The sequence below is a fragment of the Emys orbicularis genome, chromosome 3 (genome assembly GCF_028017835.1).
Source record: "Emys orbicularis isolate rEmyOrb1 chromosome 3, rEmyOrb1.hap1, whole genome shotgun sequence".
Lineage (NCBI taxonomy): Eukaryota > Metazoa > Chordata > Testudines > Emydidae > Emys > Emys orbicularis.
Window position 1 is genome coordinate 59595226 of NC_088685.1, and position 19260 is coordinate 59614485.

The window sequence follows — 19260 nt, forward strand, 5'->3', positions numbered from 1 at the left end:
AGTTACAGCTGCATATTTTGAGATTTTATTATAGTGGAGCAGTTGGGAAACCATAGCTAAGGTTGCATTACCATATTTCAGTTTGATATAGCAACAGAATGAATATAGTACGTATAACTGTCACACAGTTTAACATACTATATACTTTGTAACACTACTTGTTGTTGCCCCAGTGAAATGAAATAATTTTTGATTTAACTTGATTCCAGCAAATGAAGTTTCATAAAGCAAAAAACTGGCCCCAGTCCTGCAATCAGATCCATGTGGGTGGACTCTTGTGTTGGTTGCTGAGATCCATTGACGTCAGTGGGGCTTCATGCAGAGGAAAGGATCTGCTTACAGGACTAGGGCCTGGACAACTGTCTTCTTGAAGTGGATGGAAGAAGTGGCTCAAAAGAGTGTTAACGTTATTGTGCAGTTATGTTGAGACAGACTTAAATAGATGTGCCTCTGTTTATTAGGATCAATCCTCCAAAACAAAATAGATGGAAGAAAATCACAGTCCAGAGAATGGAGCACTATCATTAATAACTCATGGCCTACCAGTGTAGATACTCTAAGTTTTCTAACAAAGTTTTAAAGACTTTTCTTCTGCATCAAAGTGATGCTAGACACTTGCACATCTGGTCTAGACAAAACTTGCATTGACTTCAATGGGCGTTTTGCCTGATTGAGGCTTCCAACATCTGGCTCTAAATTTGGGGTAGAAGTTAAATTTCCTTCTAACATCATTTTTACTTCCTCCTGCTCATGGGATAGGAAGTAATAATGGAAATTACAGTAGAATTAAAGAAAGCTTTTTCTCTCTGCTAATATTATTGCATGGAAAAGTGTAATCATAACGCAGAATTCATAGTTTTGTAAGTGAAAATGCTTATTTATGTTGTATATTGTGGTACATATATTGCATAATACGGATATGTTCAAGTTGGAATTTCATGTTATTTAGTACAGGAATACTGTTCCTACCCATAATGGATCACTTTCAGCAATGCCTGTAAGAGTAAGTGTGAGGCATATCTTTATGTTTGTGAATGAATGCCCATACACATTCCACATGAGGGATGTGAAGCATGGAGTCCTACTGCCCAAAAAGCATGTTTCCACTAAGCCCATAAAGTTTTCTACGTGAATCTGCAGGGGAATCATTAACCCACCTCCGTTGAATCCGGTGTGTCACATTATTTTTGTGACATAGCAGTAAAGCACAGGACTCTTGTGCTGTGCTGTGAAAATGCAGTTTTTCCAATTAAATAATTAATATTAATTATAATATATTAATAATTAATATTAACTTTTTGAAAAAGGGTGCCCCTTATAGTCCTGGCTATTTGGCTCTAATAGCTCCATGTGTAGACATGTATGTGACTGTTGCCTTACACAGGTATATAGAAAAAATTGTCTATGCGTTTCTAGAATGACCTACTGTAATGCTGCATCAGGACTCACTAAACAGAGAAGAAAGAACTGAAAATATTTTGTTAATGATAGATCAGAATAAAATTATCTACCTTACTTCATTTTCCTGATGCATCGCATGGAGGTCCAGAAGCCACATTAGAGCACTGTAATCCTTCATCAGAGTGTGTGTTTGGTTGCCTAACATCTGTGGATTGTTAAGATAAGTTATTACACAGACCTGCTTTAGTTTAGATTGGTTTGGAACACATCCCAGAATATTCAATCAGGATATAATTCCCGCATGCTGCTAGACTGCTTGCTCCACATACTTCTCTAAAAATGTTTTTCAATAAACAGCTTTCTTACTGAAACTGTTATATCACCTCATTTTTTTTATTTCCTTCTTAAAGAAAAGCTTTTGTCATTTTTCCCTTTGGACTGAATATAGCTCAAGGCAAACATAGCATTTAATAGCTAAGTCCTGAAGAGAATCCTAAACAGAGATGTAGTGTAGCTTCTTTGTGAGTATAATGCAGATTTCCTACATATATAATCTGTGGTGCTTGATGTGTATGTTATGTTCAAGCTGTAGTGTTGAAAGACTGGTGTGGGGATATGTTCTATTGTAATTTCACATCTAGTACTTCTCCCTTTTGTATCCTGTATTTATTTCTGTGTCTGCTTCTGCCTTAACTACTCCCAGTTGTTTAGGTTGAATAATTTTGTCCATAACAAATATTTGCAATAACAAAATAAAAGGAGATTGGGTAAGTTTGTTAGTAAATTCACAGGAAAAAGTTTATTGCATATTTTTTGATCTTATAGGTACACTTAGGTTGTATATATAAGAAATTGTGAATGATATTGTTGACAGAGTTACCAGCTTCACATTTTAAAATGTTAATATGTGTATGTTTGAGAATTTGATTACAATTTCAAGCTTATTCTAGTTATCTACAAAATAACTTGTTTTGAATTTTGATTAAAAGAACTCATATCCTTAACAAAACAACATTCAGAACTTGAAAGAATTTTGCAAAAATATTGCATTTTATTTTGAAATTTGCCAGTTTTTGTCTGAAGATATAAGGCAACATGTTAACTAATACTGGATTTAAAAAAAACTCCAGTTCTTATCAGCTTTTGGACAACAGCTTTTTAAACCTTTCTGTGAGCTATTGATTTAATAGCTTTTGGCTAATGACTATATACACCAAAGAGTGAGCGAGCAAGACATATATATATATATATTTATTACCAGGTGGCTACTGCCTGACCGGTTAGCAATCACATTCAAGTTCATATACACATTTTAAAATGTTTCTTCCTGGTTAATCTAGTCTACATTTTAAACTTATTTTGCATGACCACACGCATATTCAGTTCCTCTATTTCAAAATCAAAATATCCCAGGTGAAGAAAATAAGACATTATAATATCAAAGGCAGGTTTTAAAAATGTCTACCATTTGTTTTAAAGGAGAAGCTGCCATTCCTATCATCTGTTGAAGATTGTTTCTATTTTTAACACAGTATATGTTTGCACCACTGCTACAGTAATTGTAACTTTTGATTAGATTCTTTTTTGAAGTACGGTAATTAAAAATATTTTAATATCTTCCTTGAAAGGGAAAAAAATAGCCTATTTCTGATGTTGGATACAGGCACATTATAGATATGGCTATGGATAAAAAGAGAGTTTGATATTTTTTTCCTGACAGTTTAGTCAACTTGTGTAGAACTTACATACTATTTGTAAGTTCTGATGTATTCTTTATGATCTAAAGTGATAACCCATTTTAGAATCCTTTTAACAAATCTGAATTATGCTTACTGTATAAAACGTCTGAAGATTCTTTTTCTTTGTGCTATATGAAATGCCTTTGTTTCTGGTATGCAAAGAACTATTCCTCAGTTCTTGGTATTGTCACAGCCAAAACTCTGTTCCATTCTCCAGTTTTTCCTGAAAAATTATTATTGTTTCTTCAAATCCTTTTTATGTTAAATATTGTGTGGTGTATCTGTACTTTTACACACAGACAATATTTGAAAAATATTTTTCACTTTCTTTTCTTTCTTGTTTCACAACTTCATTTATGCTTCTATTCTAGTTGTTATTAAACTTGCATAACTTTTCTTTGTTGCTTCTGTAATTGGTTTCCATAATTTCTTTTCCCCTTTTTTCTTTCTATGTCTGATGAAACTGTCTATCTTCCCTATTCTCCCCTTTTCCACGTCAGTCTTCTTTGTTCAAAGTATCCTCTTCTTTCCCTAATTATTGTTTTTTTTTTTAAATTTGCATTCACTTTACTTTCCCTATTCAGCTCGCATTTTTCTCTTACCATCTTTTCTTACAGTACCTGCTGGCCCTCATTCCCTGTAAAACACCTATGCCTTAATGGGCCTTATTGTGTGTGCTGTGGTTTTCAGTGCTGCTGGAGGAAAAAGTAACCCATATATGTACACAGTTTAATGGTGACCACCAGGGACTGGAACGCTTGGCCTTTTTTTAAATGTAACTGAGAGATTTAGCACATGGTCATTTCTCAATGATGCAGATGTTTGATCTTTCATCTTTAGCTAATAAGGAAGATTTTCTGGTTTCTTAAAATACTGTACACAATTTTTCATTTCATTATTGTATTTAGTTACATATCAGTATATTTCTTTAGGCCTGGAGTTTACAACATTGGTAAGTAGTTGTGTTTGGTGTAGTTGAAAGTATTCACAGTACGTAATTAATTCATTTTGAAAAACTGCCTGAGATTTGACATTGTTATGTGGGAAGAAAATATTAAGGAGAAATTCTGTAACAATACCTATTTCTTTAATAGTTCATAGTAGTGATTGGAAGGGAGAAGTTAACTGGCTTGAGTTTTACAATCCCGAGTTCAAGTTCATTTCAGGTCACGTCACCAGTGAACATTAGTTTGATAATCCCATTCTAATGTTTGTCCGCACTAAAAAAATCTACTAAACACCAACAACCTGCATAACCCCTCCACACCATTTTGTTAGTCTTTACTCGAAAGAGGCCCAGCACTGAGATAACAGATTAAGATTGAGATACATTGACAGAACATTGTGGAAGCACCTGCCTGCAGTATGCTTGGCCCTAGTAGTAGAGTGATTCTCACTTTTGTGAGCATACTATGAGCACTGTCATGAGCACAAACTTCATCCAATTAAAAAAATACTATGTTTGAACACTTATAAAACAAGGAAATATATTAGAGTTTAGAGGATACTTACACAGATCTTTTTATCTTCAACTAGGTTATGTGGGTATGCAATTTATGTCGAAAGCAACAAGAAATCTTAACAAAGTCTGGAGCATGGTTTTTTGGAAGTGGTCCACAGCCGCCAAGCAGTCAGGATGGAGCACTGAGTGATACAGCTACTGGTGGAAGTTCTGATGCACCTAGAGAAAAGAAAGCAAGGCTTCAGGAGCGTTCCAGATCTCAAACTCCCTTAAGTACAGCAGCTGCCTCATCACAGGAAATCTCTTCTTCCAGTGTGCAGTCTGACAGGAGGAAAGGAGCAGAATTATCACAGCAAGCTATGGGCCTGGAACAAAAGCAGGCTTCATCAAGGTCTAGAAGTGAACCCCCGAGAGAGAGGTAGTACTTCCTAATTTGTCTTTACACATCCATAGCATCTGAACTGCTAGTTAAGCAGTGTTACACAATAATGTATTTCTGGGAGATTACATCTGTCCCTCATTTGCTTTACGCACTCAAGATCAATGGTCAACTATGTTTATTGACCAGGAAAGTGCAAAAATTCACTAAGAAAAGCACTATCTGGACTATGCAGTGAACTCTATGCAAGTGAAGTTAAAAAAAATAGTAAGACAGTTGCACCTTTGACTTACTAGGAATACATACCATGTTTGCAAAATCAGACTGATGATTGTAAAGGTTCGCTTTGTGTCCACAGAGGGTCTTAAAGCCATTTGGTAATTAAAAGGACCCTTTCGAAGTTGTTATACCAAAAACTGACCTGACTCAGAACTGTATTTTTTATAATTAGTAAATCAGTCACTGGTGAAGTATTTAAAAAAGAAAAAGACTAGGGATTCTGTCTGATGTGCTCAGACTTGCTATGTCTTTCATAGTCTTATCAATCATCAGAAGTTACCTTGTAATAATTGAAATAACAAGACAATATTAAAAATAGGTTGCTTACACTTAGAAGTAATTATTATTATCCTGTACTTAGAAGTAATTATAGTTTATTTGCATGTGAGAATAAGGCCACCCATAAACAACTTATAGTATTTAACTTAGTAATTTAATGGTGATGATATTCTTTGGGTATATGTATACTGTCATGAATCTGCTGAACAGAAACAGGTCAGCTGAGAGCCGTGTAATCAATCTGCTGCTGCTCTTTTGGAAGCTGACTAGAAGGTGATAGGGCAACCAGTGGGGGAAGCCTTTGTTCTATGGCAGTGGGGTGCCTGGTTGGAAACCTGCAAGGATTGCAATGGAAGCACCTTTCCCTGGTGGCTGCTCAGGGGAGGGTTGCTAAGCTGCTAACAGTCCTGTATTACAAGGAACGTCCTGTATTTAAATAGAAGATGGCCTGTCCCGTACTAAATCAGTACAGGATGCCTTTTATCCTGTATTTCAATAGCAGGGGGCCAGTACTCAGGGATGCATCTTTCCACTCCCCTCCCGACTCTGGCCCTTCAGTGCTGTGCAGGGAAAGCAGACGGGGCCACGCTCAAGGCCAGGGTCAGGAGTGGAAAGATGGTGGAAAGATGTACCCATGAGTGCTGGCCCCCTGTTGCACAGGGCCCCTTACTGAATCCAGCCCTTGAGCGTGGCCCCATTTGGTTTCCCTGCACAGGCTCTGTCTGTCAGGGCAAGTGGATGGGGCTGCGTGCCCTGGAGCTGTGCTGAAGGACCAGGGTCAGGAAGGGACTCTGTCTGGCAAGGTGGTCAGTACTCTTGGGGTGTAGCCTCCCCACTCGCAAAGTCTCTTCCAACATCCCCAACAGGGCACACAGCACTGCAGCAGGCAAAGACTAGCAACTGCAACCTCCAACTTGGCTCCAGGCTCCCATGCAGAACCTGAACAGGAATTGCAGTGGCTGCTGGCCCTGGGTTCTCTGCAGCATCTAGAGCTGAAGAAAGAGAAACCCTAGGAAGCATGGGAGAGGGAAAAAAGGGACTTGCCCTCACAGCTTCAATTCAAGATTGGAGATAATTGAGGTCTGTCCTGTATTTTTTAAATATGATTTTGGCAACCCTACCTCAGGGTGACCGAGATGGGGATTCTGGAAGTTGCCTGCATATAGCTGGGTCTACCTTTGTTTAAAAGTATGAGCACTCATAAGCATTCACTGATAAGAACTTGTATGTAGCATAAACAGACAGACAACATCCTACCTTACCTTGTAACATCAAATTCTCCCCAACAATGAACAACAATCTGCTTCATGGCACTGAAATCAATCCTCTCTAAGCTGAGAGGCATTAATACAGTAACAAAGTACTATATGTTCCCTTTCTATTTTGCTCACTCCTGAGATCTCTCTTTTTCTGGCCAGAAGTAAGGTTGTTACATTAATTGCACAGTTACAATAGTCACACGTTTGCCCGTTGATTATGTTTTCCCCTTTCAATGTTTTCAATACCCTTCTAAAATGTCTTATTTCCCAGGAGCATTACACTGAAATGCTGGAATATACTGATTGTTGTTGGTCTTCTAGACTATGTAGAAGTACTTATAGCAGTTTTCAAGAGACAGAACTTATAAAAGAATTCTTGCAGTTTGCTTATGTATCACACACTGTGTGACACACATGCAGTTGTGCTCTCTATGTGAAAAATTGCAGATTCATGGGATAAATTGTATTGGTCATGCACCTTTGATTCTATCCCCTACACTTTTACCCTGTACCCTGTTTTCACTGGAGCTACTTTTGACATTCCAAAACTGAGTAGCTTCAAACAGCTGCCAAACAAACAAAATAAATTCTGCCAGAGTAATGTTTGTTATTTTCCTCTCCCTTGGAACATCTGGATGACTGGACTTGTGATACTGGGTAAGTTGAGGGATAGAAAGAATAATATCAATATAGTTTTTAAAAACTAAAATTTCCGAAATAATTTTGTGGTGAAATATGGTATGTACAGAATGCAAGGTGGTGTATTGTGGTTGAAATGTTTTATTGGCACACAATTGGAATGTCTGACATGATCCACTCATAGTTTCACAGGAAGTAAATAATGACAGTCCCAAATGTATGTTGCTAAAATCTGTATGTAATACCACATCATCATATCTTATGCATAGCAGAGAGCCTATGGATGGAGACAAACACAGACTTTGGAATCTCTGACTAAATGGCTACAACTAGTGAACAGTAGGAGTTATCTTGTCTGAGATTTAAAAGTAACCTGATGACATTTATAAGCTGAGCCCCACTGAACTGTGCCACTGCTTGTCAAAAGCACTGAAATTAAATGATAGCAAACACTTTTACTAGGATGGGCTGCCATAGGTCCAGGTGCAGATTAGGGGTTTGTGGGGTCCTGAGCCACAGCAACTGGGGCCCCTCCCTCTCCTTCCACCTGCAGTCCCCCCCGCCCGGCACTCCTGCTGGGGAGTGGGGTTGGGGTGCAGGGGCTTGCACCGCTTCCCGGCAGGAGTGCTGGGCAGAGCGGGGCAAGCTCCCGTGCCTCGACCCCGCTCCCTGGCAGGGGTGCTGGGTGGGAAGACCGTGTCAGGGTGCAGGGGCCCCCAATTGGCCAGGGACCCTGGGCATGGGTCTTGTTGGCACGGTGGCTAATCTGCCACTGCATAGGTCAGGGGGCCCTGTCAGTTCTGCCATGCCAACTCTGATGGCTACAGCTCCTTCTCTAGATGTAGGTATCATTATATCATCCCTCTATGCATTATGTTATACAAATACATGTATTAAAAACTATTCCCATTAAAATAGCTATTTGTTGCTATTTGGCGGCTCTGATTTTACCTATCATCTCTGAAATGCTAGACCCGATCTAACATACTCTACAAGTATATTAAATTTTATGTTCTCAGTGAAGGTCCCAGAGCAGTAGACAGCTAAAGACCTGGCTACTTTTAATGCTTCATGCTATAGTTTTGAGCGCTTTGAGCTAAAATGGCTGGTTTCACTGAAGAAATAGAAAATCTGAGAATCCAAAGCATAGCTAATATAATTGTAGGGTTACCATATTTCCACAATCAAAAAAGAGGACGGGGGGGGGGGGGAAGAGCCCCGCTCTGGCCCCGCCCCTGCCCTGCCCCACCCCCATCCACTCCCTCCCACTTCCCACCCCCTGACTGCCCCCCTCAGAACCACCAACCCCTCCCGCTCCTTGTCCCCTGACTGCCCCATTCTGGGACTCCTGCCACTACCTGCCCCCTAGGACTCCACCCCATATCTAAGCCTCCCTGCTTCTTGTCCCCTGACTGCCCCCTCCTGAGAACCCCCCACCCTAACTGCCCCCCTAGGACCCTACCTGTCCCCTGACTGCCCCGACCCTTATCCACACCCCCACCCCATATTCACATCCCCGCCCCCAGACATACCCCCAGGACTCCCATGCCCTATCCAACTGCTCCCCACCCCCTGACAGGACCCCCAGAACTCCCAACCCATCCAACCCCCCCCTCCCTGTCCCCTGACCAGGGCCGGCTTTAACAAATGCCCAGGAATCGGGCTGTGCTCCAGCCGGAGCGCCCCCTAGGACTCCAGTCCCTTCCAGTCCTAGAATCTATGAATCTATGTATGTGTGTCTTTTGGGATAGACAGTCAACACCTGTTCATTTAATAATCAACAATTACATTTGAATTATAGTTATAGCTAGACAATGTACTCTGTATCTACACTAAATGATATGCTCAGATAAAAAAAATCTTATTCCAATGTGGATATAGCTATGGGGAGTTGCACTATAATAGAGTAGTAGGAAACCGTGTTACAAAGTTTAAAGGTTTGTTGTGCTGAAAAAGGGTGTCTCAGACATAACAAAGAACAAGATGTTAATGAAAACCTTGTTTACTGTTACAGCATTAAAGTTAATTCCTACAGTCTTATTCCTACTGTAACAAGGATCATTTAAAAGCTTTTAAACTCTTTATTAAAGATACAAAAAAGGAAGGATTTGAGCATTTTAAATCTAAAATATTAAGTAAAGCTTTCATTTTAACAATATCTCTTATATCCTTACCCTTTAACTGCAGAAAGATTTTATTAGGAAACCCCTTGTTTGACAGTTTTTGTGTTGTTATTTGAGGTGGTAAAAACTGTCCTTTTGGGGAAACAGAAGTCCTGTCCAGTTTCATTTAAGACAAAACCAAACACACACACAAAAGGGGAAAGAAAATGAATAGCAAAGAGAAATGTTAGCTTCTGTGTTTGGTGCTGACTCTCACTTGCATCTCATTGCTGGAAAAACATGGATCTAGCACATGATCTTATCAGGCACTCTGAGACCTGGCAAACTTGTACCAGTATCAGGTTGTTCAATGCATTGCTTTTAACTGTCACTCTTGTCACAGGCTCTCAGCAGTATTACAAAAGATGGAGTTGTCTTAGCCAGTTAAGTCTGACTCTTATTAGAGAAAAGGCAACAGGAGAGAGTTAAGAAAGAAAAGAAATAGGGTGGGGAAGGAACATGACACATGAGGAAGGGGATGAATGGCAGAAACCCAAGTCTCACATCCCAGGTGTCGTTCAGGATTAGCTAAAAGTGTTGGAGGTGGTGATTTCATCTGAGTCCCCTCTCTGGCTCAGTCTTTTCAGGATATCTCTCAGGATCAAGACAACAAAAGTCAAAGGGTGTCAAAGTGGATCCCAGGCGAGATGGCGAGGGGTGGGGGAGGGTGGCAGCCATGCTAGTAAACTTGTTCCTTCCAGTCCCTGTGCCCCCCTGCTCCCATTCAGTGACCCTCAGATAAACAATGTCCAAGAAGGGGTCGAAGCCTCAGCCTATCAACATTAACTGATCAAAACACATTTTGGTGATTTCAACTATAAACATTTCCCCCCATTTCTAGAATCTTTTAGCTCATTGTCATATTAAACCCTTGACTTTACCAGGAGCCTTGAAGACCCCCTCATCATAGTTTTTAACCTAAACCATTCAGTTTGTAGCAGTTTATTATCTTCAACTTTTGCTGACTTTCATAAGCAACATTTGTGTAATTGGCTGAGTTGGACTTTCTGTTCTCTTGGACAACTTAGAGTTTAGGCCTCTGCACAACACCCCTCTCCTAAGGGCCAAATGCACTTAGTATTGGGTTGGTTCATAAATGACATTTAGAAAACAAAACCCTTATTTAAGTTTAAGCATATAGAACAAAAAAGATGCACTGAGCTATTATTTTAAGGTTTGCAAATTCTCTGTCCCAGATTAAGATTCACATATCTTATTTAGTTAGGTGTCGCAAAAATTACAGTTAGTCCTTCCAGATGTTAACAAAGCTAAGACCTTACAAATCACTTCATTTATAGATAAACCAAATGCCAAACTGCAGTTATTATTATGTTCCTAAGATGTTTAGAAACCAGCTCTTATCACTTTTTTGGCTGTAAGCCCAGAATGAGTAAAGGTGAGGGGGGGGAAACTCCTCACTTTTTTTTTCCTGCTTACACATTTTAAGTTGCACATTTATACCAACTATGACAATTCTATGCACAAGTATTTATCCTTGCTTACTTTTTTTAGAATTTATAGAATTTTTAGCCAAGTTTATTACTTTTTGATAAAAAGAAGCAGGAAGCTAGTGTTCCTGGAACCACTTTTTCTTTTATGAGCCATTTGTAACATTGTAACATACAAAGATGGTAACATTTCACAGGAATTGTTAGTTCATTGCAAATCTTGCCCACCTGTTTCACCACCTTTTGTGAAAACAATATGGCCATGGTGGCAATTTAGCTCTTGACGGGAATCTAACCTGCAACACTAGTACTGTGCTCTCTCCCAAAACAAAAACATAAAAAAATCAACACAAAAATGCAAATAACACATTACCAAAAATAAAACAATTAAAAAAAATTGGTGCTGCAACAGCCCTTAGTTCAGGTGGTTTGACACTCAATTCACAGTTCAGGCAGAAGCAGCCTTTAAACTGGCATTTTGTTAACAAGGTGGTAAACCATAATGTTTTAGTCTGTTTAGGTAACTTAACCTGGAATGGTTCAAAACACTTCATTTTTAATTTTGCTTTTTAAAAAAAGCCTTTACATTAAACAATCAGTTATTACTAATCACAGAAACGACAAACCACTAAGTAAACAAAAAGCAAAATCAGAACAATGTATTTGTTAAAAGGTTAAACAAACTAATAAGTTTAAAATAGAATGATTAAAGTTTCCCTTTTTTAAAACAAGAAAGCTATCTTTGTTTTGCAAGCTTAACATATTCAAGGATTTTAAAATAAATTTTGTATTACGTAGATAATAGCAGCAGCATACAATAGAAGTATCCAGATTTTGATATTATTAATCCTTTTGATGCCAATTACACAGTGTAGACCAGGAAAAATGTGTTCCTACAATTTTTGGTTTGGATTGGCAGATGACAAGTCCACAATTTGTGATGGGGGGGAAGGGAGAAGGGGATATGTGAAGCCCACCCAGGGATACCATATATGTGTTAATTTTGATGGAATAAAAGGGCCCAGAAAGTAAAAGTTGTTAATATGATATTGTTACTCACTGTATAACATTAAACAGTTAAGCGGGGTTTGGGATTTTGAATACAGAGATGTTGACCTCCTTAGTCCCATGGCAAATACACTAGAAAATTTATGCCAGTGTTTGGAAATGTATTGATGAGGATACACAAATGAAAAAGGAATGAAAAAGAATTGAAAACAAAGCATAAAGCATTTTGAAATTGAAATTCAGTGGTTATGCAAAACAAACTTAATCAAAACTTAGCAGCATCCCTTTTTCAAAGGGAGGATATTGGTTAGAGTCTCTTATTTCATCAAGTAATTCTTCTTAATGGGGAAAAAAGGTTAGTTCTGTTGTTTAAGTATGAGTTGACCTCTATGGATGGTGATTACTTTTCCTGCTTTTGACAAAATGAACAGACACAAAAGAGAAAGGAGAAGAGATAGGAGAGTACAGGTGGAGGTATACAGGCTTTTTGTTTAAGTTCTTATGATACAAGGTGGTCAGTCACAGATGGATGCTCTGGGCTGGCAGTTCACCAGCCACAATAGCAGTTGCTCTCGATATTGGCTTGCCTTCCTAGTCCAGGATGTTGTCTCACTCATCTGGTCAGGTCCCTCTTCTTCACTGATTTTTGTCAGATTGGGCAGATCGGGGTGGGTAGTGGGTAGTCTCATGTCATTTTGCTGGTGTCATGCTGTATTGTTGGTCTCAAGATTGAGAGAGAAAGTGATAAGACAGGAGGAAGATAGTGGGAACAACAGAATGGCGTTTTGTGTGTATCCAGTTCATTGTTGGTCCAGTGCTGATGGTCAGGTATCCTCATCAGTTCACTAGTCTAAATGTCCTGATGATCAAGGCTTACCAAAGAATGATAGTCTTTGGAGCAAGGCAGAGGCCTGTCAACCTTTCTCCAGGGGTCTGTTCTGCCCTTTTGGTCCCCAGTGTCTCTTTTTAGGGGCCCCAAAAAGGGATGATAGAGGGAGTAGGCTGTCCCTTCATTATTGTGTCCACCAGTTAGATCTAATTTCTGACATACCACTTTTGGTCCATTAATTTCCAGTTTAATTCTTTACTTCTCTGTTCATCACAACCTTATCACAGTCCTTGTCACATTTGTAGCCCTTTTTGTTTGAACTAATCCAGTCTTTCAGTCTCCCTTTTGTACCTGTTTCTATCAGCATTAATTGTTACAGGTTATTGTAATGTTTTATGAACTTCACCCACTTTCTACCAACAGAGCTCGCAACTGGAGTAGGCCATCCAGATCCAAATTATCGTAGCAGATCTATTCTTACATGCTTTTAAACACTGATCCAATTAATAAATGCTCCTTGGAGCTGACAGCAATTCTGTTTTTTACCTCAAATATCTCTGCTTCCAAGAAGGCTTGTGCTGTCTAGTCATACCAGCTTTTTATGTTTTTTGGAAGACCCAACAGCTGGAAATGTTATCTCAATACACATGCATAGAGAGACAGTAGCAACAGTGCGGTGGAGCTGGGGTGTGAAAGTGGGCCTTGAAGTCTCTGAAGAGGACTATAGAGTTGTAGCAGTCTAGGCCACTAGTCCTTGCAAGGGTATCCACTCAGCCATTTAGGGGAGAAGCCCCAGTAACACCTCCTAGCTGTGCCTGTTCCCTGCTCCCACCCTTCCCCATCAAGATTTAAGATGGAGGGGGAGGGGGACAGTGGGAACAGTAGTTTCTTTTCTGATGTCTGCTGAACCAACATTCTAAGACCTGTTTATCTGCTAAGGGGAGAGAGAATTGTCATATGGTAAGCAGTGAGGGAAGATGAGAGTATTATGTTGGAGTCAGTGTCAGGAAGTGGGTGTTGAAGGTAATATATAATTGGACTGTAAAGCAGTTGGTGAACATAGTAGATTTAGAGGAAGGAAAAAGGGGAGAAGTTAGTGAATCATATGGTTATATATAATTTACACTTTCTAATAAGAGAAAAATACATAGAAAGCAAGGGGGCAGATGGGAATATAATAGGACTAAATTGCTAAAGGTTATGACATTTTAAAATGTTGCCTTTCTTCCAGTTTTTGTGTCTGAGTTATCCTATTAAAACTTGGAAGAAGTCAGTGGGACTATTTGTCAGTAAGTGTTACTAGATGCAAGTAAGGATTGTGGAATGAGACACGTGGGTACCTGTCTTCTAGAGTTTATATTCTCTTTTATTATATACCTATAAAGCATCATGAATATTTTGAGTGCCATATGTATAATATATCATAAATCATTCTGATCATCATTCCCTTCAAGCATGCTATGTCTTGTGGTAAGGCAGGGACAGAGGGCAGCAGGAGAGTGATAGATTTGAGGTATATAAGCCCCAGGATGATCAGAGCCTTATTCCCTGTGGACTGAGGAGAGGTTACTACAGGTTAATTAGAGCACCTGGAGCCAATTAAGGCCCCACCAGAAACTTAATAAACCCCCCCTGCTTCAGTCAGATGGCAGGAGAGCTGACTGTAGTTTGGAGGAGTACTGTTGTTGACCAGAGGATCAGAATACCAGGGGAAGGGAAACCCTGCTCAAGCAGAGCAGAGGGACTCCCCAGGCGCAGAGGACCAAGAGAAACACTGCCCAAGGGGAGAGAGGGCAGGAAGCCCAAGAATAGGGGAAAGAGGTGGCGTCCTGACCCATCACATGAAGGGAAAGCATGGGACCCCCATAGTAGTGTCGGCCATTTGCCACAGTGTTGTACTAGTTCTTTCCTCTTCTTGAGATGGTGGTCCCAGGACAGATTTATTGGGTATTCACATAGACTTTTCCAGACACAGACTTTCCAAAATGTTTTCCAAAGTATGCATCCTGGATTTATATAGGGTACAATAAAAAATGGTAAATCCATTATGATTGCGGACAAAGATTGGGAGATCCAAGAAGAAATACGTTTGAATCAGAAATCCAACTCCTGTTTGCCAAGTGAAGAAGGACTAGGACTGAAATATCCTGAAATAAAAAAGCATAATTTTCAGGTAGTTTCATTGTACATTCGGGCTATATAAAGTAATGCATTAAAATGTGTTGTACTTTCCCATTTCCAAAAATGGAAATTCCACTAATCCAAAAGGCCTATTTTGATTTTCTTAATCTGTAGATTTATGTGAAATGGGTACTTGTTTTCTTTAGGGTTAAGTAAAATAAAGCAAGATAGATCAAATATTGTCTCTGGATAGACTCCTTCCGTTGTACTTTTTCACATATGCATATTGATTCTCTTTATGTCACTGCATACATGAAAGATCTCCCATTTCATGGTGTTTACATATATAATGCTGATGTGCTTGAAATGGGATGTGGATAGGTGGTCATGCCAGACCATCCCCCTCAGCTGCTGACTTAAAAAATGGGTAAGAAAAATATGCCATCACTCTATTATCCTGCTGCAATTCCAGCAATGATACATTATTTTATTTTTTTTGTAAATGGTTTTTATTTTTTTTGTAAATGATTGCTTTGTTTGTTCAGCCATGTTATATTAACATTCTTTATGAGTTTATGCATCAGTTATAGGTTATAGAATGTAAAACTTTATAGTTTTCACTCTGGGAATAATTTCCTCTTGGAAAGGGAAGAAAACAATGTTGAAAAGACAAGTTGTTAGTAGGTGAAATATCTTTCTATGTTCTTTTCCACAGTGTACTTAACTTTTTCTAAACTACAGTTTAGACAGACCAAGTACCCTTTGGCTCCACTGTTTGCTTTTTTTATTGTTAGATTTGTCACATTGTTTTACTTCTTTCCATGGTAGGAAGAAGACAGCATTGATTTCAGAACAAAATGGAAAAGTAGGTCTAAAAAGCGAGCGTAAACGTGTGCCAAAGTCTTCACTTCAACAAGGACAAGCAGACGACAGGGAACGTAAAGAAAGGCATGAAAGTAGAAGGCTGGAGAAAGGAAGGTCACAGGACTACCCAGACTTGCCAGAAAAACCCGAGGAAGGCAAGGTAGCTGATGAGGAAAAACAAAGGAAAGAAGATGAGTATCACACTCGGTATAGGAGTGACCCAAATCTGGCAAGGTATCCTGTGAAGCCACATCCTGAGGAACAACAGATGCGTATGCAAGTAAAATTTTCTAAAGCACGGCATGAAAGAAGACACAGTGATGTAGCTTTGGCACATACAGAAGTGGAGGAAGCAGAGGTACCTGAGAATAAATTAGGAAAACGCTCACAGTTACAGGGAACTCAGGACAGAAAATCTCTTATGGAAACTCAGAGATCATACTCTATAGAAAGACCAGGTGATGTAAGAATTTCTGTTTCTAAACAATTAGCTAATCATAGTCCACCAACTCCCAGACATAGTCCAGTTCCTACAGAACACCTAGAATCCAAGAACCATGATTCCTTTAAAAAACAAAGTCGCCTTGATCCTAGCTCTGCTATTCTCATGCGAAAAGCAAAGCGGGAGAAAATGGAGACCATGCTAAGGAATGATTCCCTTAGTTCTGATCAATCAGAATCAGTGCGGCCATCCCCTCCAAAGCCTCATAGATCAAAAAGAGGTGGAAAGAAAAGGCAGATGTCGGTCAGTAGCTCAGAAGAAGAAGGGGCATCAACACCAGAATATACTAGCTGTGAAGATGTGGAAATAGAAAGTGAAAGTGTTAGTGAAAAAGGTAAGAGCTTTACATATATTATACATATGTTGTGTGTGAAAAATATTTTGTACATATTCTGCTGTCACCTTCATCTTTCTCTTGTTTCCCCCTTACTTTTTTTTACATAGCATTTTCACCTGGGAGAGGTTGAATATACCCATTGAACTGGGTGTATAACTTTTTTTCTTTTGCATTCTGAGTTGAGATAGTCCAAAGTTAACATCAGCTAGTGATTTTTCTCCCTCTTTCCCTCTCCTCTTTCATGTAACAATTACAAGCTGAGGGCTTTTGGTTTATACTCTTCTCGGCGGTTTCTGTTCCCCTTTACTTACCACTTCATCTTATTTTTCAAAATGTGAAATGGTTTTCAGTGAATGGAACAAATGGCATGAAAAATTAGTTCCACAAACATTCAGAACTCATCATAATAAAATGTGAGATCTTCACAAAACATCTTGGTTAATCTCAGAATAAGAATGAACAAAATTCTATTAACTTTAATAAAATATCAAGAATCTGCCATAATACACTCTCAAGAGTGATAAAATATTTATGGGTGGACATATTATTTGGGGGAAAAATAAGGGGGTTGCCAAATTTTGTCTCTTTAGTGAATATGCTCCAGAACTAAACAAAAAATGTTTTCATCCTGTCATTTCAATTTTCCTTTATCAATTTATGGTAACACTGAGCACTAATGAGCAGTACATTTTGTGCTTTTTAATAAAGTGTTTCTGCTTGATTAAAAAATTAACACGAGTAGAAATACATGAATGGTGAACTACTAGTAGTAGGAATAATCGGAAAAGGCTGTGACAAAGTGCTGACTCTATCTCATTGTTACCACAACTTGTCTTTAAATTGCATTAATGGGACTCTGTGAGGACCTCTAGAGGTAGTATTTGGCTTTTTAAACTGCTTAATTATTTGTTTTTGTCATTTTGAAGTTGCCTGTGGGTGTTTTACAGTCACAATGTCAATGGGTTGTCTGCATTGACTTTTATGTCTTGACGTTGTTTCCTGAACACATGCTTGATTCCAATGTGTTAATCTCTACATCTGTTTGTGTGTGTTTACGTGACATGCTTTTCCTTCTGATATCCCTCACATGCTCATTTTATGGAGATAAAACAGGACACCCCTCCATCCTTCACCTTTCATAATGCCATTTGTTTTTCTGTATTAAATACTTGCCATTTGCCTTTTTAATCAGTTATAGATCATATTTTCCCCAATGTCTCAGTCTCAGACAGGAGTTAAAGAAAATCTACAGGCTAATTTTATCATGGTATATATGTTTAGAAGCTATATCTTTGGGAATATGTGGTTTTAGTTACCTTTTTTCCCACATTAAGTAAAGAAAGAAGGATTATGTAAAGCAGGGGTCGGCAACCTCTGGCACACGGCTCGCCAGGGTAAGCACCCTGGCGGCCTGGGCCAGTATGTTTACCTGCCGCGTTGGCAGGTTCGGCCGATCACGGCTCCCAGTGGCCACGGTTCGCCGTCCCAGGCCAATGGGGGCGGCAGGAAGCCGCGGCCAGTACAGCCGCGTGCCAGAGGTTGCCGACCCCTGATGTAAAGTATTATATACAGGAAAAAATTTTAAACTTGTAATTATGCATAAAATTTTATAACTTCTGGAAAAATAGGACAAGCGTTGTAATGTTGTTGTAGCCGTGTCGGTCCCAGGATATTAGAGAGACAAGGTGGGTGAGGTGATATATTTTATTGGACCAACTTCTGTTGGTGAGATACAAGCTTTTGAGCTACACAGATCTTTTCCTCAGATCTGGGAAAGGTACTCAGAGTATCACAGCTAAAAAAGGGTCAAGCAGCTAGTTTAGCATATATTCTTGAATGGTACCTTAAAATATGTGCTAAACTTAGGGCTCGTCTACACTTACATTTTATAGCGCTCTAACTTGCTGGCTCAGGGGTGTGAAAAATCACCCCCCAAGCACAGCAAGTCTGAGCGCTTTAAAGCACTAGTGTAGACAGGCTCCGAGCGCTTGGAGCTAATCCCCTCGTGGAGGTGGATTACCAGGGGCGCGACCACACTCACACTTCAAAGCGCTGCCACGAGAGCATTCCCGCAGCAGCACTTTGAAGTTTCCAGTGTAGACATACCCTTATGCTAAGCCATCTGATTGGCTGTGATGCTCGGAGTACACTTCCCAGACTTGAGGAAAAGCTCTGCATAGCTTGAAAGGTTGTCTCTTTCACCAACAGAAATTGGTCCAATAAAAGATATTACCTCACCCACCTTGTCTCACAAGCATTGTAACATATTCAGTAAGGCAAAATTATGTAGGTCTTCAGTAGGGGAAGTCCGGGAATAAGGTGGTGTGATGATTGAATTGCCTCAAAACTGGAGAAACTTTAATGTTAACTGACATGTAATTTATGGCTTTTCAGAATGGTGATAAGAGCCATGATTAAAATACAAAATGGCTTCACCTATAGAAATCTACAGTCAATCAAGTGACTCACATCACATGCAAGTATTGACTCAAGTCATTTAAATAGATTGTTAGCGATGGGAATAGAAAATACAAGCAAATTAATCTGTCAAT

The 19260-nt window shown here is 39.3% G+C and overlaps 1 protein-coding gene across 4 annotated transcripts in view; it reads left to right on the top strand.

The window, feature by feature from the left end:
- Positions 1-19260, top strand: part of RIMS1 (regulating synaptic membrane exocytosis 1) — a 487540-nt gene that overhangs the window by 202831 nt on the left and 265449 nt on the right. For 3 of the 4 annotated variants that reach the window (XM_065400580.1, XM_065400581.1, XM_065400582.1), the window contains 2 exons: positions 4677-5020; positions 15834-16705. In XM_065400580.1, coding sequence (XP_065256652.1) covers positions 4677-5020; positions 15834-16705 — 1216 coding nt within the window. Of the gene's footprint in view, positions 1-4676; positions 5021-15833; positions 16706-19260 lie in introns of those variants that run through there. The other variant, XM_065400583.1, reaches the window with a different exon arrangement.